At 39.5% G+C, this 25,299-nt stretch overlaps 2 protein-coding genes across 5 annotated transcripts; one reads left to right on the forward strand and one right to left on the reverse strand.

Moving 5' to 3' along the window:
* The first annotated feature begins 325 nt into the window (after positions 1 to 325).
* LOC142979131 (uncharacterized) lies at positions 326 to 7,187 on the forward strand. 2 transcript variants are annotated; one of them, XM_076123889.1, is made up of 3 exons: positions 326 to 455; positions 636 to 3,382; positions 3,566 to 7,187. In XM_076123889.1, the coding sequence occupies exons 1-3, from the start codon at positions 429 to 431 to the stop codon at positions 7,113 to 7,115; spliced, it is 6,324 nt and encodes a 2,107-aa protein (XP_075980004.1). In that variant the 5' UTR covers positions 326 to 428; the 3' UTR covers positions 7,116 to 7,187. The 2 variants fall into 2 exon arrangements, with proteins under 2 accessions (XP_075980004.1, XP_075980003.1); XM_076123888.1 differs by having other exon boundaries at positions 636 to 7,187.
* Positions 7,188 to 7,243: 56 nt separating this feature from the next.
* gsb-n (paired box protein gooseberry-neuro) lies at positions 7,244 to 17,696 on the reverse strand. 3 transcript variants are annotated; one of them, XM_076123891.1, is made up of 6 exons: positions 17,169 to 17,696; positions 16,517 to 16,689; positions 14,977 to 15,114; positions 14,331 to 14,439; positions 9,107 to 9,303; positions 7,244 to 8,189 (listed from the first exon to the last, which is right to left on the reverse strand). In XM_076123891.1, the coding sequence occupies exons 1-6, from the start codon at positions 17,203 to 17,205 to the stop codon at positions 7,461 to 7,463; spliced, it is 1,383 nt and encodes a 460-aa protein (XP_075980006.1). In that variant the 5' UTR covers positions 17,206 to 17,696; the 3' UTR covers positions 7,244 to 7,460. The 3 variants fall into 3 exon arrangements, with proteins under 3 accessions (XP_075980006.1, XP_075980007.1, XP_075980005.1); XM_076123892.1 differs by having other exon boundaries at positions 7,245 to 8,189; positions 14,977 to 15,117; positions 17,173 to 17,696; XM_076123890.1 differs by having other exon boundaries at positions 7,245 to 8,189; positions 14,977 to 15,117.
* Between the last annotated feature and the right edge of the window lie 7,603 nt (positions 17,697 to 25,299).

Genomic DNA, 25,299 nt, shown 5'->3' on the forward strand with positions numbered 1-25,299 from the left:
TCAACTTTCATGATTTTGGTCTCATTGCTTGTACGGATAAACTGATAACTTAAAGATTTCATTTCCGTTCCGGATGTTACGTTTACAATACAAACATCCGCTTGTTTGTTTATATCATTAAAGTAAAGATTTTCTATACAACATCGTGAGATTGCCATCATTATGTTATAACGGGTATTTGTTCTGAGTCAGACTCCGCGAAAACATTTTGTTTGGACAAGACTTTACTACGTACGGTTATCTTGGCAGGAGCCTTTATCTAACGTTATCTGTGCTAATTGCTCTACGAAGTATAAAAGGACAGGACGACAAGAATTCTAAACAAATTTAAACGAACGAGCTCATACGAAACACAAGTCTAAAAACTATTATTTGACGTGTGACTTAAACGAATTTCGCGTTCAATGAGACAATAAAAAGAATTAAAAATGAGGATCATATATTTACTTCTACTAGTAAGTGTTTTACATTAATTAAGCGAGTGGTCTAGTAGTCTATTGAGTGATTTGTATGGTAACGTCAAACCTAACCTACGAATTTTGAACAAAACAAAAATATTTAGTGTTTTACAGTATGAGTGACGTTACAACCTGATAAAATTTTGATAAAAAAATAAATCTTTGTTTCTATTTCAGGTATCCTTAATGTGCCTAGTGAGCGCGAAATATTTGCCCGATGAACGCGCTTCGAGAGCCCTGCTGCGAAATGAAAGATCTGCAAGAGATGACTCAGAAAACTCAATAGAAAGTCATAGTAGTCAAAACGATGACGATGACGATGAGGATGACCATGACGACGACAACGATGACGACGATGATGAAAATGATTCCACAGAAGAAAAAAGACAAGAAGAAATAGAGAAACAACAAAGACGGTATGCTGAAGAGCAACGTAAACTCCAAGAAAGAAGAGAAAAAGAAGAACACAAGAGGGAAGAACGCTTGGAAAAAGAGCGAAGAAAAATAGAAGAAGAACAACGCAAACAGCAGGAAAGGTTAGAAAAAGAGGAACGTAAAGAACAAGAAAGGTTGGAAAAAGAAGAACGTAAACAGAGAGAAAGGTTAGAAAAAGAGGAACGCAAACGTAAAGAAAGAGAAGAAAAAGAAGAACGGAAGAGGGCAGAAAACCTGGAAAAGGAAGAACGAAAACGAGCTGAACAATTAGCAAAAGAAGAACGTAAACGTCAGGAACTAATCCGTAAGCATCTAGAAGACTTAGAAAAGGAAACTCAGTCTGTTAACAAACCAGTTGAATCATCAGAATCCGAAGAAGAAGATCCAGATTTCGAAGATATCTGGAAGAATTATGTTTATGAAAAGTATGGTTTGACTGCAGCTAGCACAGATTTAGAGAAAGACGCGGCTGTTAACAGATACATTCAAGAAGAACTAGGTCTGAATGTCAATAGTACTAGGACTGAATACCGTAAGGCTGTATTACAGTTAGTACAGAACAAATTGGTAAATGATTCAGGTTCACAAAATGGTTTCCAAAACTATTTGGTAAGTCATGTTAATGCTGTCTATATACAAAAACTGCAGTCTGAGATTGAAAATAAGATTGTCGAGTTGGATAATCATACAGCCATATTACAGAACATAAGCTTGCCATGGACAGTACAAGCGCAGCAAGTAATTACGGAAAAGAGAACTATTCTTCAATCTATTGCCCAATTTCTATCTAATGTGCTTCCAAATTGGGTAACTGGCGGACAAACTGCAAATACAAGCAGCACTGCAGCATCTGAGAGTGGAAACGCTGGATCAACAGTTTCGGGCAATTCGGTTTCTCCTAGCGTGCAATCATCGACTTCAAGTGATAATGTATCGACCGGTCCTGGAGCAACTGCTAATTCTGTGTCTTCAGGTACCGATGTACAAGTTCCCGCTGACTCCGTAACATCAGCTTCCGGTTCCACGGTGTCTGGTGGCCAAGTTTCAAATGTTGCTGCTGGCTCTTCGACATCAAGCCCCTCTTCACCTGGAACTGAAACAATCGTAGTTGCAGCGACTGCGTCTGAATCACTGGACGCCAGTAGTACTTCAGCCACCACTGATTCAGCCTCTTCAGGCGTTGGAGCTTCTGTAAATACTGTTTCTTCATCCTCAAGTTCTGCTATTTCCGGATCTGACATTAATTCGGCGTCTGCACCTGGATCCGTGGCTGTCTCTGAATCCAACGCTGTAACTGCTGGTACAGTAAATGACGCCTCTGGTGCTGTATCGTCTGCATCTGGTTCATCTGATGTCAATGCCCCTGGATCCTCAGCTGCTACTGGTGTAGCAGGTGCTGCCACAACTTCGGGTACAGAAGCCTCAGCAAATGCTGCACCTGTCACCACCGCCGCCGGAACTGAAGCAGCTAATGCACCCGTATCTGGATCATTCGAAGCCAGTACCGCTGGATCCGGCACCGTTACTGATGCCGTTAGTGCCTCATCAGGGTCTGAAGCCAATGCCGTAGCTGGCTCTGCATCATCAAGCCCCGTTGCTGCCGGAACTGAGCCCGCTAATGCTGCATCCTCCGGTTCTGGATCAACCGATGCTAGTGCTGCTGGATCCGCCAACGTAGCTGACGCTGTTAGCGCCTCATCAGGTGCCGAAGTCAATGCCAATGCCGTAGCTGGCTCTGCATCATCAAGCCCCGCTGGTGCCGGAACTGAAGCTGCTAATGCTGCATCCCCTGCACCTGGATCTGCCGATGCTAGTGCTGCTGGATCTGCCACCGTAGCTGACGCTGTTAGTGCCTCATCAGGTTCTGAAGCCAATGCCAATGCCGTAGCTGGCTCTGCATCATCAAGCCCCGCCGCTGCCGGAACTGAGCCTGGTAATGCTGCATCCTCCGGTTCTGGATCAACCGATGCTAGTGCTGCTGGATCTGCTACCGTAGCTGACGCTGTTAGCGCCTCATCAGGTGCCGAAGCCAATGCCAATGCCGTAGCTGGCTCAGCATCATCAAGCCCCGCTGGTGCCGGTACTGAAGCTGCTAATGCTGCATCCCCTGCACCTGGATCTGCCGATGTTAGTGCTGCTGGATCTGCCACCGTAGCTGACGCTGTTAGTGCCTCATCAGGTTCTGAAGCCAATGCCAATGCCGTAGCTGGCTCTGCATCATCAAGCCCCGCTGGTGCCAGAACTGAAGCTGCTAATGCTGCATCCCCTGCACCTGGATCTGCCGATGCTAGTGCTGCTGGATCTGCCACCGTAGCTGACGCTGTTAGTGCCTCATCTGGTTTGGAAGCCAATGCCAATGCCGTAGCTGGCTCTGCATCATCAAGCCCCGCCGCTGCCGGAACTGAGGTTGCTAGTGCTACATCCCCTGCACCTGGATCTGCCGATACTAATGCTGCTGGATCTGCCACCGTAGCTGAAGCTGTTAGTGCCTCATCAGGTTCGGAAGCCAATGCCAATGCCGTAGCTGCTGGCTCTGCATCAGCAAACCCCGCTGCAGCCGGAACGGAGGCTGCTAGTGCTGCATCCCCCGCATCAGGATCAGCTGATGCTAGTGCTGCTGGATCCGCCACCGTGGCTGATACTGTTAGTGCCACAGCCACCACTGCCCCTACCTCATCAGGTGCCGAAGCCAATGCCAATGCCGTAGCTGGCTCTGCATCATCAAGCCCCGCTGGTGCCGGAACTGAGGTTGCTAGTGCTGCATCCCCCGCATCCGGATCTGCCGATACTAGTGCTGCTGGATCCGCCACCGTAGCTGACGCTGTTAGCGCCTCATCAGGTGCCGAAGCCAATGCCAATGCCGTAGCTGGCTCTGCATCATCAAGCCCCGCCGCTGTCGGAACTGAGGCTGTTAGTGCTGCATCTTCCGCGTCTGGATCAACCGATGCTAGTGCCACTGGATCCGTCACCGTAGTTGACGCTGTTAGTGCCACCGCTGATGCTGTCTCATCAGGTTCTGAAGCCAATGCCGTAGCTGTACCATCAAGCCCCGCTGGTGCCGGAACTGAAGCTGCTAACGCTGCATCCCCTGCACCTGGATCTGCCGATGCTAGTGCTGCTGGATCTACCACCGTAGCTGACGCTGTTAGTGCGTCAGCCACCGCTGCTCCTGCGTCGTCAGGTGCCGAAGCCAATGCCAATACCGTAGTTGACTCTGCATCATCAAGCCCCGCTGGTGCCGGAACTGAAGCTGCTAATGCTGCATCCCCTGCACCTGGATCTGCCGATGCTAGTGCTGCTGGATCTGCCACCGTAGCTGACGCTGTTAGTGCGTCAGCCACCGCTGCTCCTGCGCCGTCAGGTGCCGAAGCCAATGCCAATACCGTAGTTGACTCTGCGTCATCAAGCCCCGCTGGTGCCGGAACTGAAGCTGCTAATGCTGCATCCCCTGCACCTGGATCTGTCGATGCTAGTGCTGCTGGATCTGCCACCGTAGCTGACGCTGTTAGTGCGTCAGCCACCGCTGCTCCTGCGTCGTCAGGTGCCGAAGCCAATGCCAATACCGTAGTTGACTCTGCATCATCAAGCCCCGCTGGTGTCGGAATTGAAGCTGCTAATGCTGCATCCTCTGCACCTGGATCTGCCGATGCTAGTGCTGCTGGATCTGCCACCGTAGCTGACGCTGTAAGTGCCTCAACCACCGCTGCTCCTGCGTCGTCAGGTGCCGAAGCCAATGCCAATGGCGTAGCTGGCTCTGTATCATCAAGCCCCGCCGCTGCCGGAACTGAGCCTGCTAGTGCTGCATCCCCCGCTTCTGGATCAACCGATGCTAGTGCCGCTGGATCCGCTACCGTGACTGATGCTGTCAGTGCTGCAGCCACCGCTGCTCCTGTCTCATCAGATGTCACCGTCACTGGATCGACGACGGTTGCTGATTCAACTGTAGCCGCAGCTGATTCAGTTGCTACTGTTGTTGTAACTGAAGCCGTACCCGTTGGTACTGAAGGGTCTGTGACTGTTATCGATAATGGCGCTTCAGTTGTTACTGAGCAGTCTGTAACTTCTAATGCAGGACCCGCTCTTGAAGTTGCATCTACACCCGCTGCCATTGCCCCAGCACCTGAGACTGAGGCTGCAAGTGCTGCCGACCCTTCCGTGGCACCAGTACAATCAGCTGATGCTGCAGCACCTGGAGCAAATACCGATGCCCCGGTTGCAACTGACGCAACCCCAGTTGCACCAGCAGAACCCGCCCCAGTTGCCGTTGAACAACCCGCAGCTGCCGCAGTTGATACCGCTAACGTAGTTGATGCCCCAGTTGCAACTGACGCAAGCCCAGTTGCACCAGCAGAACCCGCCCCAGTTGCCGTCGAACAACCCGTAGCTGCCGCAGTTGATACTTCCAACGTAGTAGATGCCCCAGTTGCAACTGACGCAAGCCCAGTTGCACCAGCAGAACTCGCCCCAGTTGCCGCCGAACAACCCGTAGCTGTCGCAGTTGACGCTGCCAACGTAGTTGATGCCTCGGTTGCAACTGACGCAAGCCCAGTTGCACCAGCAGAACCCGCCCCAGTTGTCGCCGAACAACCCGTAGCTGCCGCAGTTGACACTGCCAACGTAGTTGATGCCTCGGTTGCAACTGACGCAAGCCCAGTTGCACCAGCAGAACCCGCCCCAGTTGTCGCCGAACAACCCGTAGCTGCCGCAGTTGACACTGCCAACGTAGTTGATGCCTCGGTTGCCACAGACGCAACCCCAGTTGCGTCGACAGAACCCGCCTCAGTTGCTGTCGAACAACCCGTAGCCGCCGCAGTTGATACCGCTAACGTAGTAGATGCTCCAGTTGCAACTGACGCAAGCCCAGTTGCACCAGCAGAACTCGCCCCAGTTGCCGCCGAACAACCCGTAGCTGTCGCAGTTGACGCTGCCAACGTAGTAGATGCCTCGGTTGCAACTGACGCAACCCCAGTTGCGCCAACAGAGCCCGCCCCAGTTGCCGTCGAACAATCCGTAGCCGCCGCAGTTGACACTGCCAACGTAGTTGATGCCTCGGTTGCCACAGACGCAACCCCAGTTGCGTCGACAGAACCCGCCTCAGTTGCCGTCGAACAACCCGTAGCCGCCGCAGTTGATACCGCTAACGTAGTTGATGCCCCAGTTGCAACTGACGCAAGCCCAGTTGCACCAGCAGAACCCGCCCCAGTTGTCGCCGAACAACCCGTAGCTGCCACAGTTGACACTGCCAACGTAGTAGATGCCTCGGTTGCCACAGATGCAACCCCAGTTGCGTCGACAGAACCCGCCTCAGTTGCCGTCGAACAACCCGTAGCTGCTGTAGTTGACACTGCCAACGTAGTTGATGCCTCAGTTGCAACTGACGCAACCCCAGTTGCGCCAACAGAGCCCGCCCCAGTTGCCGTCGAACAACCCGTAGCTGCTGCAGTTGACACTGCCAACGTAGTTGATGCCTCATTTGCAACTGACGCAAGCCCAGTTGCACCAGCAGAACCCGCCCCAGTTGCCGTCGAACAACCCGTAGCTGCCGCAGTTGACACTGCCAACGTAGTTGATGCCTCGGTTGCCACTGACGCAACCCCAGTTGCGTCGACAGAACCCGCCTCAGTTGCCGTCGAACAACCCGTAGCTGCCCCAGTTGACACTGCCAACGTAGTTGATGCCACAGTTGCAACTGACGCAACCCCAGTTGCGCCAACAGAGCCAGCCCCAGTTGCCGTCGAACAACCCGTAGCTGCCGCAGTTGACACTGCCAACGTAGTTGATGCCTCGGTTGCCACTGACGCAAGCCCAGTTGCGTCGACAGAACCCGCCTCAGTTGCCGTGGAACAACCCGTAGCTGCTGTAGTTGATACTGTCAACGTAGTGGATGCCTTAGTTGCCAACCCAGTTGCGCCAACAGAACCCGCCCCAGTTGCCGTTGAACAACCCGTAGCTGCTGCAATTGACGCTGCCAACGTAGTAGATGCCTCCGTTGCAACTGACGCAAGCCCAGTTGCGCCAACACCTGTTGCTGTTGTACAACCTGAAGCTCCCGTAACTGATGCACCTTTATTCAGCACCGACGCTGTAAGTGAGCTTTCAGCCAATGTAGTGAATGCTGAAGTAGTAGTCACTGAAGCACCACTATTAGTCGCTCAAGAAATCACACCTACCATCCCTGCCGAAGTCGGAGCATCACTATTAGAAGTAACACAACAAGCGTAATTTGAATCATATGATATTGTACTTGATGTTAATTAGTTAAGGTAATAAATATAAGATATTATTGCATTTCAATATTTTTTTTATTACATTATCCTATTAAACTTTACTTATGTTGTGAAATGAAACAAACTTATAATATTATTAATTAGCCCTTTATTATCTAATGACTTTCTTAGTAACAACTTACAAATGTTTGGTTTTATTATAGGTATCATTAAATGGAATGCAAAATAGAGGTATTTTCTCACAAATGTTCCTTATTATAATAATTTCACTATAATATAATTTAAATAAAGTTAACACATATTTACTAAAACAAAAATATACAGTAATTAATATACTATGTCAAATCCAGTACTTATTAGCAGCATTGGGTGGATTCGGATAGTTGTGCTGGGACAATGGGTCAGGCACATTAGGGAAAGAGTAGGGATCGTTCATATACTTGTACTCACTAGATAGACCCGCTAGACTCATATTCAATGAGTTATGCGAAGGACTCCAGTTCGCAGCGGCTGATGGATCCGCAGTTACTTTCGAGTAATCTGCAGGAACTTTAGGATAGTCATTATTTGGTAACGCTTTGCCGTACTCATCTCCGGTAGGCTTTTCAAAAGTATCTTCTCTTGGCTCAATCACTTCTTCACTGTTCAATTTGACGTCTCCTTCGGCTTCTTTGGATAAGTAATTGATAGGTTTGTTATAAACATCGCTGGTAGGATATCGGTAATCGTTTCTAGGAATCCCACTGTCCAATATTTGACTATGAGGCGGCCCGTTGGCGCCGGAAACTAAATGCCCGAAAGTGGAGCTCGATGTGCTTGGGAAAGCGGCGTTTTGGAAAGCTTGGTTCAAATGTTGGGATTGAGCCATGAGTTGATTGTAGTTAGCGTATTTCTGGTGATGCCACGAGTCTGGGTGCTGTGGATGGTGTTGAGATAAGGAAGGTATTTCCCCAGCTGGATAAGGACACGGTATTTGAGGCATCGGCAGTGCTGAATAGCCGGCTATACCAGGGCTCGTGTTAGATCCAGTGTGCTTCCGTAGGCGAGCACGGCGATTGGAGAACCACACCTGAAATTAAAATATTACGAATAATTTCGTTTATTTAGTAGCCAAGCTTAAATTATGGTTGTGAATGTATGGAGTTCTAGCTATAATTTGTACGTTTCCGAAGTAAATTATAATTATAGAATCACCAAACTTTGTCTTTCTGGTGTCTACAGAAAAAATAACACAAGTAACTTGAATACAAGTTGAATGCCTAAATAATCTATTGAGATAATAATTATATTAAGAAATTAGTTTTTATCAGTATATCTAATAACGCTTCACGAACGTTGAAAGTAAATTTAGTTTTTATTTGACAATAGTTATCTGAGTAGATTCGTTTGTTTGCATTATTTGGGAATTATAAAGGAAAAGAAAACAATATGACTTTTGCAAACATGTCGTAAGAGTTGTTTATTTAGTGATTGAAATTATTTTGTCTTTGTGAGATGTTATTTTCCGTGACTCGAATTAGATAACGACTATAGTTTTTTTGTTCAAGTGGGTATTGAATTTAAGATCTGTTAAAATGTTTTTAATAGCCACTACTTTATTTATTTTTCGGTATTGACTCGTTACTATAAACTTGAGGTTTGTCATATATTTTAGATAATCAATATTTCGTATATAATTAATGATCTTATAAAATCTGGAGGAAAATAGTTGGTTACCTCAGTAACCTGAAATTTAAAAAAATCAAAGCAAGATTAAGTGTGATGTTAAATTTTAGTTAAGAAGCGTTTTGGTGCTTCACAGTAAAAAATGTGTTTTTTTTAAGTATAACGTCACGAATACTGAAAGGCTATTCATAAGATAAAAATGTCGGTAACTGCTCGGGATTATCGTTAGTCTATAGTTGTGGTAAATCGCTTCTGAGTGCAAGGCAGGTGCCTACAAGGCAGACGTGCCTACAAAATATATGCGATCCCATCTTACTATACCTGTATTCTAGCTTCTGTAAGGCCTGTCTGCAAGGCTAACTCCTCGCGAGTATACACATCAGGATACTGTGTCCGATGGAAGGCTCTCTCCAAGGCGTCCAGTTGTTCCCCAGTGAACGTGGTGCGGGAACGACGCTGCTTCCTCTTCAGCGTTAAACCTGGCTCCGAATCTATGTCTGATGAATCAGAACCTCGACCTAAAGGAAAACAAAATACGTTAAGTTTTTAAGTAACACGAGATATTCTGGAATAAAAAAAAATACCCTTTATTGGATGATGTCATAAAAAGTATGTACATACTATTAGACCCACAAATATATTTGGGCCAAATGAGAATCCAATTTAATTATTCCTATCAATAGTCCATAATCTAATAAGAAATTGCCTGAACCGTGAATCGGTCATAGTTGTGGTAAGCCGCGGTCGGCAAAACTACATTACTAGTAGTGATTTTTCAATTAACGCGACCATAAACTGTTGGATTTGATTTATTTATGGTAAACTGTATAAGAGTATCTGATTCAACAAAATGCTAATCAATTGTTTTACACATTCCTAGATGATGTAGGAAACGATTAAGCAGAAGAAGATAAACTGTCACTCCTGAGGCGATCTTATAATTTATATGACATTGTATTACAGCAATTTGTCTTCATCTCTTTTTTTCAAACACGCGTTATTTATTAACAGTGTTTTTTGTGTAAACCCACATCATGTTTTAATTCGGCTAAATCAAGAACGGCTGGGCTCACGGGCCGATCTCATTTATAAATCGGTAGCGGTATCCTACGGAAACAGATTAAAAAACGGCCACAACAATACACGGCTTTGGCCTTAAAACTGATTTTAAAAAATGCGGCTTATATTAATAGCCTTTGAAAGAAGTCAAAATTGAATGAGATGAAAAAATAGGGGCTCAGCGTGGCGCGGAATAAGGAACACCCAGCGCGGCGGCCCCTTTGTCGGTCTCTTTGCTGTTCGGGTGACATTTTGGCACCATTCAATATTTTGGTGTCGCGAGCTGGATTTATGACACGTAAGGCGAAAGCACGAGTTTAATGCGACGCGCACAGGTTTACATTAGAAGGTGCGCACAAACACTGCCATACACTACTGCCAACTTATGAGTCGTAATTTATCCGCGACTTAACATTAAACAGGGTTTGCTAAGGTTTACTTATTCTAAGTTTTCACTTACCTATATCCACGGTAATGGCCGAAGTTACAAAAACAAATTTAAAGTTAAACCTCATAGGATTTATTTTATTGCAAATGTTTTATAAAGAAACTTAAGCGAAATTGCATTGATTTATAGTTTATTACGAGGCTCTCTTATTATACTAATTTGTTTTCTTTATAATGATGCATCGTGTGTGGAATAATTAAAAGCACGAGGCAAGTCCTCTAAGCACAAAGGCAACGACAAATAAAAAACGACGTATTGTAATAAAATGATTTACATTGCTCAAATTCTCCGGCTGGCTCGCGAGACAGGGACAGATTTATTTAGCCTTTTTTGTTCCGAGTCCTGATCATAACGTATGAGGCTAAATACAAATCGAAAATACGAAATAATCAAGTGCGATTTGAAACTTTACGGTGAGGTCGTAAAGTCCACTCTAGATGTTTTCATTGTGGAGGAGCAGTAAAGCAAAACTATGAAGGATTTTATGTTCAAAGAAAGGCGAGAGGTTTATGGATGAGTTGTACGTGGGAGAGGGCGAGAGAAACTTTGGCGATTGCCGAAATGTGACCCCGTGAAGAGGCGCGCGCGCCGGCTTCGTTCAAAACTCATAATTTGGGAGTTGAAAGAGCGGCGGCGGAGGTTTAACACCTTCATAATCTGGGTTCATTAAAACGGTCGGGTCGGCCTTTGTTTCAGCGGGTTGTTTCAATGTTAACAGATGGTCGGATTAGCACGTCTGCGTGTTGTGGGCGTGAGTTGCTTGTTTCTTGCTACACTTTTATTAGCTTCTTCATTTTTAAATAATACCACTAATAATCCTGCTTCTTTAACCACACAAACCGCTCTACTTCACTTCAATATGTTATTTAACTGTATAATAAATAAATTATTTTGAGTTGCCCAAATTATACGAAAGTTAATTATGTGATCTAATTACATAATATGCATATACGAAATAAATAATTTCAATTGCAAGCAATCATCTTGTCACGTCGTCGGTTCTTTATATTAAAGTATTACTGTGAATGTAACAAAATAGAGTTGATTATATTTGGTTGTATTATAATTCAGATCGAATTATTTAATTAACCTTTTGGTCGCGAGTTAGTCGATAAAGCCAGATAATCAAATAACTCAAACAAGAGCTTTCACCGCTTTGTTGTGGTCAACTATTATTTGCTCCCACTTAGCGCTAATTGGTTTAAAAGAGCTTGTGAAAGGATTCATCTATTTTGTATAGGAACGTCACGAATCGATGATTGCTTGAACATTTGCTTTGTAGTACTTTGATAGGTTTCAGTTCAATGACTAAATTTTATCACAGTGACACGTATTCATCCAATGCTATTAAAGAAGTATGTAAATCAATATATCTTCGCTCACAAGTCACACTATGAATGCATAAAGTATTTATGACATTGCACAAGTACAATAGTTTTATTAAAATAAATTCTATAAGGTCGTAAAGAGACGCCATAAAGCTATGATGTAAGCTTGTTAATGCTCATTCAAAAGCACTCCGCCTCCTCTTTGTCGGCTGCCTTCGGTCACTTCCGGAGAGTCTCGTGTCTTTCTGGGAGGACTCTCATTGAATAATGTGATGAGACAAAATTGTCTTGAATACAACGCGAGGTAATAAATGCCCACTAAATAATTGTGAGGCCGCGCGTGTTAGCCGCGCGTCCGAGGTTTACATGGACGCGCAGTGAAAGTCTGTGTTGATAGAATAAGTCTAATTTAATGCTCCGAATTGCCTATAGAAATGGTGAATGTCATCATTTTTCAACCTTGTCACAACTCGTATTATATAAGCAAATCTTTTGGCGACATTTTAGATTGTCATTTGCCGAACAAATCTAGGTAGGTAATTTAAATTTGTATGTGGAGCGAGCACACAGGCGTGTATAAATGTGCAATCTATTATTGAAGTGGAATTGTCATTGGAGAGAATGATTAACAATCGATATTGGGAGTGAATATACATTTAAGGTTCAGTGGTCATGTAAGCCGAAGTTAAAAGCTCGCGTATAGAGTGATTGCGTTAGTGTTGTCGCGTCGTCGTGGTGGTTCAGCGATAATCGCCTCTGCGGCAACCGCGCGACCGCGACATTAGTTGATTCTAACGACCGATGTTATTAAACAAATGCGAGATTTTATCGCCCTCCCGCACTCTTTTGTTTTGCTCTGATGCGACTGTGAAAGCTGATTGTTCAGTACACGTCGTTTGTAGGTAATGTCGTACTCTGTTGCCGGTACTTATGTATATGTTTCGTGTCTAATTCCGACTGAAAGTTACGCAACAAGAAAACTCTGACATTTGTTAAATGTTGTACCTACATTATTATGTGAAAGGTAAGACACATAGATTCGATTTTATAAATTAAGGGGCTAGTTTAAAACCTATGTCAAAATCAAAATCAACGTTTAACTGTGTAATCTGTTTGGACTGAATTGACTCATGAAACTCAACTTTTTCACTCCCTAAAATAGCGATGTACTTACTGTTAAAGCAAAAAAATCGTGTAGTTCAGTATGCTGAATACAGATTCAGCATACTGAACTACACGATTTTTTTAGGTACAGACCTACAGTGGTTGATTACATTTGAATGGGTCATAAATTCGATATTATAGCATAATTATTACTCTGATTGCATACTCCGACCGTTATCGAGTGACCACCTACTTACCTATCTAATAAAATGGTAAATAAAAGTTGTACACTTCACGCTCTTATTTCTTAATGGTGTGAGATGAAACACAATGCTTGTGCAGTTTTGTGGCACTTTGAGACGCAACATAAACCATTCTTTATTATTGCATACGATACTATAAAAAGAAATGGCTATTGTAAACATTAATGGATATAAAAATGTTATATTCGATACATGAGGAGTGCATATACATATACCTTTGGAACTTTTACCCACCTATAAATATGAGCATGAGCTTAAATTATTTATAACGTCAAAACAAAAATCTCGGACATAAATTGAGATACTAGCCCATACACTGAACACCACCCATAACCCACATAACCCATTTCTTGGGTTTAAGGAATCAGATTTATTGAATTAAATAATGTAGCCTAAATATGATTCTAACCAAAGTAGTCGAAGTAGTACAAATTGTACATAAATAGGTATATTGATATTATTGTTTAATGTTTTGTAGAGTCAATGGTGGATTCTTGAAATACGATAGCAGTAGTAGTAGGTGCTTTGAGATTGTTATACCGAAGTGAATTCTACACTATTCGCAATAAAAGCAAACAGTATTACGGAAATCGATACAGCTATAAAAACTAGCATAAAACTAAAGGCGGGCGAGGTGGGCGGCATGACTTTACACGGGAAACTCCGCCGGCAACAGGTACAGGTACGGCACATTCAAAGCACAATTAAACTTGGCGACAAAATAGAGCAACAATGACACCACAACCAAAACATGTTACGTGGATTGTTCGTATTTCAGCACTATCGAGAGCGCGGCGGGCGACCGCGGCCCGACAAAGTGGCGGTCACCTTTTTCACCCATTTGCCTCGTTCGCAAAACGAACGCCGCCCATTGAAGCGTCGAGAACAAACTTCAATATTTCAAATGGCAACAATGACGACGTAAGATTTGTGTGCGGAAATTGATTTTTTGAACTCTCGTGAGAAAGCTTTGACAGGTTGCGGCTGTTAATGTCGCAAAATAACCTTTTGTAGCCGATGGGAAGTTGTGCAATATTTGTTGGTCCGACAGAGTTTTATATTCATCGGAAGTTGAAGTTTTGAGAGGTAATCAGCGTTACGAAAAGTTTGTGATTTTATTGTAAGTCAAACTTTGAGTGGAAATGCGTAAGCTTTTAAAACCTTTCTATTTATCGATATAATTAAATCCTGCGAAGTGAAATTTATGACAAGTTTTCAACAAAGTATTTATTTCAAAACATGAAGCTTGCGTAGGTTTTGTACGAGAAACAAAGTATTCGTTTCGCGTGGGTACAAAGGGTTACGCTTAGTAGAAAATAACTCAGAATGACTGAGCGGCTTACCTCCGAGTATGCCATCGATACTGTAATCCTTCTTGCCGTCAGGGTCCCGCGCACCGCCGCGAAGCAGACGTGAGATCGAAGAGATGCTGGGTGGGTCTGACACGCCCTCCTGTAATGTGCATCATTGTCTTCACTGCCTTATTATCTCCCATAACATATCAACCATATGAATATTAACAACGCATTATTTTTACATAATTGGTTTTCGAATCAACAAATGGACATTTTGTATAATAGAAAATGCTATTACCTCACAAAAGAAATACACTAACCATTCGTATCTATAAATAAATTTAATCTCATAGATTGATTGTTAGGGCAAGAGAATTATTCATTCGTGCGCGGTACAAATAGTTCGTGTATCGGATTAGTTGGAAATACTTGGTATTTCCAATTTTCCTGATTGAGTACCGCCCATCGAGTCCGAATAATCATAAAACAAAAAGAGTAAATATTTGCGCAATACAGATTAAAGCGCGGCTTAGTTTCAATAGATCTGATTGCTGCAATCATTTTTCGGTGACATTGGATTACTGAAAACTAATTTGTTGTTTCGTTGTTTTATGTAGTGAAACTAAGTAAGGTTATATTTTTTTCATGTAGGACGCTACTTGAGTTTAATTATTTACTTGAAAAGTGTTGTTACCTTGATTAGTTTTTCTCGTATTTCCCACGAAAATATTCCAGGGTTTTGCCTCTTGAGCTCTTCAATTCTTGCCTCGACTTCGGGAGTGGCGACTCTTGGTTTCGAGCCCCCAATTACGCCTGGTCTAATTGAACCCGTCTCCTAGGCCAAAGAGATTGTTTTATTAAAAGCTTAGTGAAAAGTACTTCTTATCTGTAAAAGTATCGAGATTTTTCCTCAATAAATTTGATTTAATCGGTTTACAAACAGACAGAACATTTTTACACTTACACTCTACGTAGAGTTCACCTGATAATGACACAGCGTTAGAGTGGTATATTTGTATCGACACAATAAATAAAATAAAATTGATTCCATCTCCAGTCTTCGTAACGTAGAATAAATAGAATCGCTTAAAATATTTATTCAACAAATGTATCATAGTAAACAATTTCTATTTGCGAATGTAAATGTAGCCGAAAGTTGTTTATCAAATAGAATAACATTACTTAACGTAAAACCTAATTTTATATCTAGGATTTAAGCCAGTTCAAATATCGAATAAAAAGGGTTATAATATTTTGAGTGTTTATTTGTAGATGTATGTAAGCAGGTAGTAGCTGAGGTCGTTCCCTATACTCGCGGAGCGTGGCGAAACGTTTCCTGAGCGAAACAATCGCTATTATTGTAGTGTATAGTGCCTATAGGAACGGTGGTGAAAACGAACCTTCAGGCTCGGCTGGGCAGGAGATCAATGGCAATTGTTTGCCGGCTGACCAGTCGATACGCGTACCCAGTAAACCATCAGTTTATACACATTTAGGTATTAATTCAAGTATGGCTTTGTTGTGACTGGGAGCGTAAGCTGTTTTATTAAGGGAGTATAAACACTGAACCATTTTATCCCTATAAAATGATTACTAAATTTAAAATTTATTTTTATTACATGCTGTCGATATAAAAATGATTAATTTGCTAAATATTTGAAAATGTTTCTAATCCTATCGAATAAATATTTTAGGATCTTTTAACTTTAGACTTCATCGTTCATCATAATTCGATATTAAGGATTTTATTTTATCTACACAAGTAATTTTGAAGTAAAATATTGTTATTCAATTTATATTTCATGTAATGATACTAATTTATTAGCACAAAAATTGTGAGTTAAAACAATGATGATGATCGCGTGATAGACAATTATTTCAAGTTATTATTTTGAACAAAACTCGATGCAAATTAGAAAACAATTAAAACTCTGCCATAAGTTTTTAAGGAAGTTGTACATTACTGAGTTAAATTGTTATTTCAAACAAACTTCTTTGAATTTAAATTGTTGCAATAGACAATTTAAATTCAAAGTTTTCTGCTAAAATTGAACAACTTAGTATAAAACCGTAATTTTCGGTGCCGTTCTAAATCGAAATCATTGACTTAATTTAGATTCTTGTAGTTTTTGTGGAGTCTAGTGTTTGGAAAGGATTTTTTAGTGTTTTAGTAATATTCTATGAAATACTATTGTGGGTTTTTGTACATTTTTTCCTCGTAAGTTGTCACTCACCTGGTATCTGTTGAGTATCTTGGAGACGCAACCGTGCGAGACGCGCAGTTGTCGCGAGATGACGCAGGGCCGCACGCCCGCCGCCGCCATCTCCACGATCTTCAGCCTGATGTGGTTCGGCAGCGGACGACCGTTGATGAACAATCCGCCCAATTGGTTGACGCGCCCTTGCCCTATCATCAATTATAATTTTGAGATAGGCAAAGAGAGTGAGTGCGATCATTTTGATACTTAATTGTTTTACGTCTGGGACCGTGAGTTGTAAATTGCGGCGGACTTTTGTTCAGTGAACAAATGATTTCTGAGTAACTTTGTACATATTTAAAAGACTTAAACAATAGTAAGTTTAAGAGTTTTTACAAACTTGTAAGCTGTTTAAAATTAATTATGTAGTTTTTTTTTATCTCATAGTTGAATGTTTAACCCAGTTAGTTAGTTTGCAAGTTTAAACCTTGCAATGAATTTTCTTATAAGACTGGGAGAGTTCACAATCTTATAAAACTTATTAATATATTAAGTTATACTTTTGGTGGACTACATCTTATAAACTTATCAAGAAAATTAACAGTAAAGTAGTAAGAGTTAAGATTTATCACAAAATAAGGTTAGTTAATTTTGTTAGAAATAATATGAAAAACTTATATACCCTTACCTACCCACACATCCATACCATTTTGGTGCCGTTCCATAATGGTATGAGATTCAGTGCGATTCCATTAAATGAGGGGAACACAAAGTCAATAGCACTAACGGCGAGCTTCGTACATAGTACCGGCACACAACTATCAGCTAGCTTTAACAAAAAACATCGCGACGAGCTTTATATCATTTAAGCGTTAACACCGTAAAAATGCCACAAAATGATAAATATCTGTTTACATTAAATTAAGCGAACGAGATCAAAACACATAATTTAAATTGATTATCACCCATTTGTATTTACATAATTAAAACGACATGTTTAATTAATTACGATGTCATAAATATTGTGATCGGAATAAATGTCTGTGGTATAGCGACGCGTTCGATGGTAGACGTCAGTTATATCCAACTATAGTCATGAAGGCTATCTCGGCGACGTCGTTTTTTGGATTTGGAAAAAGATCGATAGATCGCGTTATCTTTTTTTAGTGCGCGTGAGTGCAGTAGAGGAGGTTGTGTAGAGAACTGAGAGTGCCTGTGTACGTACGGACACGCCGCGGCGCCGTGGTGTGCGTGTCGGCAGGAGGCAGTGTTGAGGGCCCGCTGTCGCTGTGTTGGTGAGTGCATGGTACACTCCCACTACATGAGTGTGAGCCGGTAGTGGAGCCATGCGGTGGGGGCTGAGGATTTTCATTTCATAACAAATCCACTATACAAAAAATGCGTGATTTTAATCGCTAAATGTTTACACGGAACTGGTTTTGATCTTGACTTCGTCCATTTAAAGAGGGATGGGAATATAAATTTGTCGAAAAATCATTTTAAATCCGATTGCGATGTTTTGTTCTATTAATTTCGATGATGTATTAAAATAATATTTATTCAGTATTGAAATCAGGTGGAAATGTTTGTCACCCGAGTGTGGTACCAAAACAGACGCCTGCGCCGTTGGAGGGGACTGAGTTCTGCCCATTCACCGTAAGTGACAGAAATATATTTGTCCTCCTCTAATAAACTATGCTCGGCATCTGAGCGGTTTTTTATTTCAGTATTGAATATTTAAAGTGTATTACTTATACTTTCAGTTGGATTAGCTGTGATGGACACTTGTCAAATGAAACTCGTATAAATACAATAATAAATTGTTTTCATAAAGATGTAAATATTATTTATGTAAATTAAGTTATGTAGGTTGCTCTATTAATAATCATGTTATGACACATTACAAGTTTGTCTACTTAAAAGAACGCCAAAGAAGGTTAAGGTTCAAAGAATTATGAATGTCAACGTATATCTTTTTATTTGTTTTTTACTTATTGCAGAACAAATGAATCTTCAAAAATATTGTAAGTACATGTAGCGCAGGCCTCCTTTAATTTAATATAAATTGACAAAACAGGATTATTTAAACAATTTATTTTTGAGTAATTTGGAAACAACAATTATTTGTAAGTAGACATTTTAATGTTCACATTGATACTTATATTATAAATGTGTTGAATAAATATCGGCAACGGATTCAATTTATAAGCACAGATGGCGCTAGTTGTCATCAAGCTTTTAATATTTTGATTGAAGAGTTGAAAGCTTACAGATTCTTATAATTTTTGTGCAATAGCGAGTATAATATTTTAATATTTATTGCTAAAACTTTTAAGATTGAGTAAAAAGATACTTATATTCATTTTAAAACGGGTTTATTTATAAACTTTAAAATTAAATTCATGATGTAAAATAATGTTTCCCGTTTGATGTTCATCTTTAGAAGTATATTTAATTTAAAGTTCAAACAAACTGACTTCTTATACTAAAAGAAACAACAAATAATTCTTACAAATAATTCGTCAAAACAAAATATTATTTATACATACTCATTGATTTAATTGATTATCTCATTAGATCTATACATTTACTAATTAGAAAGAAGGTAAATGAGGCTTACCTACACGAGAAACTACGATTGTACACCTAAAATACATACAGACTTTGAAAGTCCAATAACTTATACAAGTATAATGACATATCAATTATGGCAAATAAGTCGCTAATTACATAATCTCTGTAAAAAATGATCAGACGTGATAAAAAACACTATTACGAAATTTAAAAAGAGTAATTAAAACTAAGTTGAACGAAAAATCTATCAAAACCTGTATTAGATTTCTAGTATATCTATTGAATTTAAACTAAGTTCTTTATATTTCGAAAAAGCTTAGTCTGAAAACGAAGTGTGGCAACAGAGCCTTCTTGTTAGAGGAAATAATAGAATCTTATTCAAAAGATTTAATAGAGCTAGCTGTACTTGACAAAGATCGCCTCTTTATGTGATTATTTATTGAATTTGTTGGAATTTATAAAAGAGAATATACGGGTACATACATACATTTAGTATTTTCTCCTTTGTCGTAAAATAAATTAGTAGTGAAATGTTTTATGTTAGCTAGTGATTTCAAAACAGCTTCAGTAACAAATATTTATGACTTCCCTGCTTTTTATGAGTCGCCAAATATGAAAGGACTCCGAATCCGAGCAATGGTACAGTAATGGGGTAAATTTAATTCAATTTTAATAAATAAAATGCGCAATCAAACTAGCGCGTTTCACAATTTCAGTCAAAAAAACAGCTATATGCCAATACATAAACATTTTTTTACTTTTAAAGTAAATCAGCTCCATTAGCAACATTATTACAAAAAGAGATTTTATTTAAAAGTCGAAGAAATATAAAAATACATTCTCACAACTTTAAACGCTGTAAATCTAATCTGCACAGCTCTGTGAATTCGACTAAATATATTTGATTCGTAGAAGGCTTTATTAACGAGTCATATTCCTAGTTCGTATGCAATAACGGAAATTCTACAGTTCCCACTAGAAATAGTTTTCGTGTTGTAGAAATAACTGATATAGAACTGTACAAAGTGCAGTAAAACTAAAATATTACTTTTGCGCTACGAGCGCCAGTAAAAGGGAATACCGAATTACATTTCTCATTTTTCATTTGGTAATTCGGCTGGAATACGACAAAAAACCCATTCATATATACACGACCAAAAATGTAAATGACGGAATGTGAGTGTATTTCATTTATGCGCAAACAGCCAAAGATTTAGCTGATATGACGTTAAAAACATAATAATAAAGTTTATTAGGTTAACTTCAGCTGGGAACTAAATTACAATCGTTTACCCCCCGGTTTCTGAGTACATTTAGTGGTAGTTTATCTATTCAATAACGTTTTTATATGAGTTTAAAACTGACTGCTTAATGTACAGCTCCGAAACCGGGGGTAAGTGACCAACCTAAAACCAGCAAACGTTCAGTCCTTCATAGAAGTAGTCACTAAAATATGTAAAACGTTAGTATATTTCTTAAAGAGGCACGTTTTCATTCTGTTCTACATATAATGAAAACATGACCTTACTTATCTATTTTAGAACAGCCACAACAAAAAAATGTTCTTGTGACACTTACAGCAACATTTTACAGCAACACACACTGTCCATTAGCATTCATTCTAAAAATAACACAGGATTTATATTCATATTTTTCACACACGTGACTCTTCAGAACTGAAACAATTTGATAGAAATAAAAGTGGACAAAGGGGACAAAGCCTTTGTTTGAATGCGTGGACACTCTCAATTCGCTGAAGCGTGATCTATTTTCAATGTAAAATAAATAGATTCTTCAGAGCTTTTCATTTGAATGACCGAGTATAGGCGATATGAGAGTATTCTAAATAAACTTTTTGTATACAATCAAATTTATTAAAATCCTTTATACTTCACTTTTTGTAGACTTATTTCTGTTCATATGGAAATTTCGCTGAAACTACAAATGCTATCTATTATTGTTACTCATTTATCCAGTTTTAAATCTGTCAATCGGTTGTAACAATAGTTTTAATTCGTATGTAATGTTTTAGGTCAGTTGTATCTAATGAATATTTTTGATAACATTATAATGTCTTTATTTGAAAAGACAAGTAACAAGTAACAGCTAACAGGATAATAATATTAGTTATTATATATAAACCTGAACCCTATCCAGTCAACTTAAGCCTTAACTAGATAATTATACATATTCCAAGTGGCGTTTCACGCCAGCTAACTACCCCTGCCGTATCGGTAGCCGGAAGCAACACGCCCCGCATGGCCCGGCCGCATATCTATTTAAAATGGAAATAAAGGGACTGTTTGTTTTATTAATAGATAGTAGATTAGAAATAAAATGACTGAGAGAACTTTGAATGAATGTCTACAGAGAAACATTTGCCGTAATCTAAACAATAACGAGCGACTAAAGTACAAAATCGTAATTTGAACGGTGTCGGCGGCTGGTAACGATGGAAAATCGACTTAAATTGCCATAATTAATTTATTCCAAACAGAATCGGCCCCACAAAGTGCCTTCAAAGCATTCAATTTTGCATTGAATTTGTAATTTTCACGGCACAATAATTTATAACTGTATCATTTCGATTTACTGTTTTTTTACCTCTCATCCAAGTACTTGCTGAAAGTTCAGAGGAGAATGTTTTCTCACGGTTTTGGAAAGTAAATAGTTTAATCTAGCTTTCTTTTTTAGAGTTAAGAAAAATTCTCCATAGTGGTATAGGTACACAGTGATCTTTTTGCATTTTCCGCTTCAATTACTCCGAATAAGATCAGCTAGGTGCGTTATATTTTATTTGTCGCCACGATTTGCCATCTCTTATTGCGTTAGTTTATATTTCTGAATGGTCAATCATTGAAATGCAACTGTCAATAGAGACATGTCTATTGTAGCTATACACTGAGTAATATGATTATATTACCGCGTTTTCCTCTTATTATTCAGTTAAGTTTCTAATAGCTAGAAAGTGTATTCTACTTGCAAGTTGACTGTTAGTTGAAGGTTGTTTGACAGTTCTTCAGTGGTTTAATAGTCACCTACAATATATTTAAATTAAAACCTTTTTTACTTGTCAGCATTTGATGACTTTCTTTCGTGTAGTTGCTTTAGACCTAGAATAGCGATATAGGTTATACGTACCGTATTTAAAATACTGTAATAATGAATAGACATGTTGATTATGTTGATAATGTGCTATGTTTGTATCCGGGATTACTATGATTTTATTGTGATGGACAGTAATGTTGGAATATAAAAACGTATAGCAACGATTACCAGCTTTCAAGTTGTACAACATCTTAACATCTTATCATCTTGTACGACAATACAGATGATTTAAAAACAATTATTTATTTTGGACGTGTCTCTGTTAACAAAGACACCAGTGTATAATAATGTGATAAGCTAAAGAGCTGAACAAAATACTTGTTAAAATCAATCATTTCTAAATTATTCTTACTTAAGCGTTGTGTATCGGAAGTGATGTTCTCCGGTCGCTCGTGAGATGACCGTCTTGTAACACTGGTAGCATCAGACTTATCAATGGATTCCACGGAATGAAATGCTATTGTAAACGATCTTTCATTCCAAAACGAACCAGTGAATTCTTGCTTTGACGGAAAGTTGTCGCTCTAAGTACACCGCGATAAGTATCAAATTCGCTCAGCACTCGATGTACGTTTTTATGCGCTCAAACCTACGTCAGAGGCTATCAATGAAGTCCACTATGGTGTTTGTGTTAAGTCATCGCATTTTAATGAACCGTCGATGACATGCTATACGAGTAATAGACTCACGGTGTTATTCTTTTTAGCGCCGAATTTTTTAATCGGCCTTTTTGGGATGTGGAAACAAAAATAAAAAATGTCCGATTCGATGTTTTTGAAGTTTTTTGGTGCGCGTTCCTGGGTAGGTGTCCTGTTTCGTTTTATTAGCTTCCTCGTTTTGATTAGTTCGTGCAATCATTAGTCATTATTAGGTTTGGCGAGTAGGTAGTGTGCTTTTTGTCGTGTAACGCTTAATATTTTGATACAAATGATTCCTAGGAAGTGCTAATGTGATCTTATACACTCATAATAACTAAAGCTCGTCGTATGAATATCTATAGGTGTCTCAGTTCTGTAAGTAGGTTTTGTTTATTAAGTTTTGAAATCAATGGATTTACTTAATGAAATTCTTACAAAAACGAAGCAATACCGAGAGAAAGGTTGTTTGTAAGAGATTGCAGCCTGCGATAAGGTCGTTATTTGTACCACCCATTTTGAGAATATTTGTAAATGTGTATAGGTCATAAATGTTTGTAAAAATTAAATAACCATCTTTACCGGTATTGCTACAAAGAGTAAATTAAAACATTCCCTTCGCTTTAACATAAAATAGAAAATTTCAGACGGCACGCAATATACGCAATTTTTTGATCTGAAATTACTACTGGAATCTGAAAACTTTTAGGTTTTTGGATCACAACTTCAAGGTTAATTTTAAAATTTTGAATCACGACAGCAGGTGTAGTTCCCGATGTCCATTTCCAACTAGTCCACCGGAAGCTCCACTATGGGCAGTGGAGCGTCGCGATCTTATACCGACCCCCATCCGACCAGACCTGACTCATTTCCTCACTTTTTTACACAAAAATGTTAATCTCATCTGGAGTAAATGTGTTTCTCACAGTTACCGAACATTCGGGTAACAACTATTCGATAATAATAGGCAGCTCGCTTGGGAACCAATTATTCTCTTAGAGTAAAATATCTACGAAGTCCTCAATTAAGCAAATTATTTTTTACGACGCGACGTCGCGAACGTCTAGCGTTTATCGTTTACGTGTGCTATGATACATAATAAAATGGTTATTTTGTAACGAAAGAAAAGCGTAGAAATGTGTTCTGAAATGTTTATCAACTGGAACAAATATAATAAGATCCAATCGATTTCGTTTCGCGAACAATTTGGCAATATTGTCATTAAGTACTTTTGCTCTCAAGACCCATCCGCTTGATAACTTCAGTGAGCGATTTTCACTGAAATTCCGATTCATTAAAATTAATTATTCTGATTGAACGAAATGAATTTATTGCTTTATTGAACTTTAGTTTAGTCCTTCCATATAGTTCAGACCAATTACGTGAAATCGTGTAGTTTAATTGAATGTGATTCCTTTAGAAATATTTTGTTACATAAAATAAGTAGCGTGGTCGTCGCAGCCCTATAAGCCATAAACCGCACATATGCAAAGTCGGGTACAACCGCAGGTCAAACCACATCGACCACTCAATGTACTGCCAATTTGGCTCGTATGTCCTTAGCTTATAGCGTTTATGTACAATTAGAACCAGCATTCATTAAGAACTCTCGTGTAACTGTTAATTAATTTTTAATTCTTACTGACCGTACTTTGAAAAGTGCGTTTTCAGTATTAGTTCCGGTTATAACGTGAGTGTACTATGTTTTCATTAAGTGAAAATTGGTGGTGTTAATTATGTTTGGCCTCATTATTAGAGTATATTTGTATCAGCTATTATCTTGAAGAGGCTCGTGAATATACAACTAGATTATTATCAACGTAAGATACTTAAAGTGTCCTTTTAATTGATTTTATAAATAAACATAGACTAATCGAGGCATTCTAGGTTATCTAGCGCTTTCTTCCTATTTTTTCAGACGTGCTGATTTATGACATTAGGAAGAATTTAACAAATTATTAAGTAACATTATATGAACAGTATTACACTCTCCGACGTTTTCTAACTTCGATAATATAGGTACTTAAATGTAATGTAATAATAGGGCACTAGTGTGCAATAAATCTTGTATCAATGCGAGTATTTGATAAGTGTACAGTACCTGAACAAATATAAAACATATTAGATATTTTATGTGTTATTTATCGATACCGTTATTAATTTTTTCCAACGATATTTTGTTCAGATATCGTTTGATGATGTGAAATAAATTATATTTGATGAAATTATTGGTCTGTTTCATTTCGAGTTTTGGATTTATAGAACACCTACGCCTTACTCGTGTTATAAAGGTTAATGAGCGATTAAAGGTTATGATCTGTATAATACTAAATAGTTGTATTTATATAGTAGCTACATTTAGTTATAACAGTATTAGGTAAGTGCTCCTTTCCTTATAAAGATTAGCCTGAAAATAAAGCCAGGGCTAGTGAAATAATAAGAAAAAATTCCACTTGTAACTAGTACTTATCCAAAGTTATTGAAACTTGCCGTGCTAATCGA

Source organism: Anticarsia gemmatalis, chromosome 16 (genome assembly GCF_050436995.1).
Source record: "Anticarsia gemmatalis isolate Benzon Research Colony breed Stoneville strain chromosome 16, ilAntGemm2 primary, whole genome shotgun sequence".
Lineage (NCBI taxonomy): Eukaryota > Metazoa > Arthropoda > Insecta > Lepidoptera > Erebidae > Anticarsia > Anticarsia gemmatalis.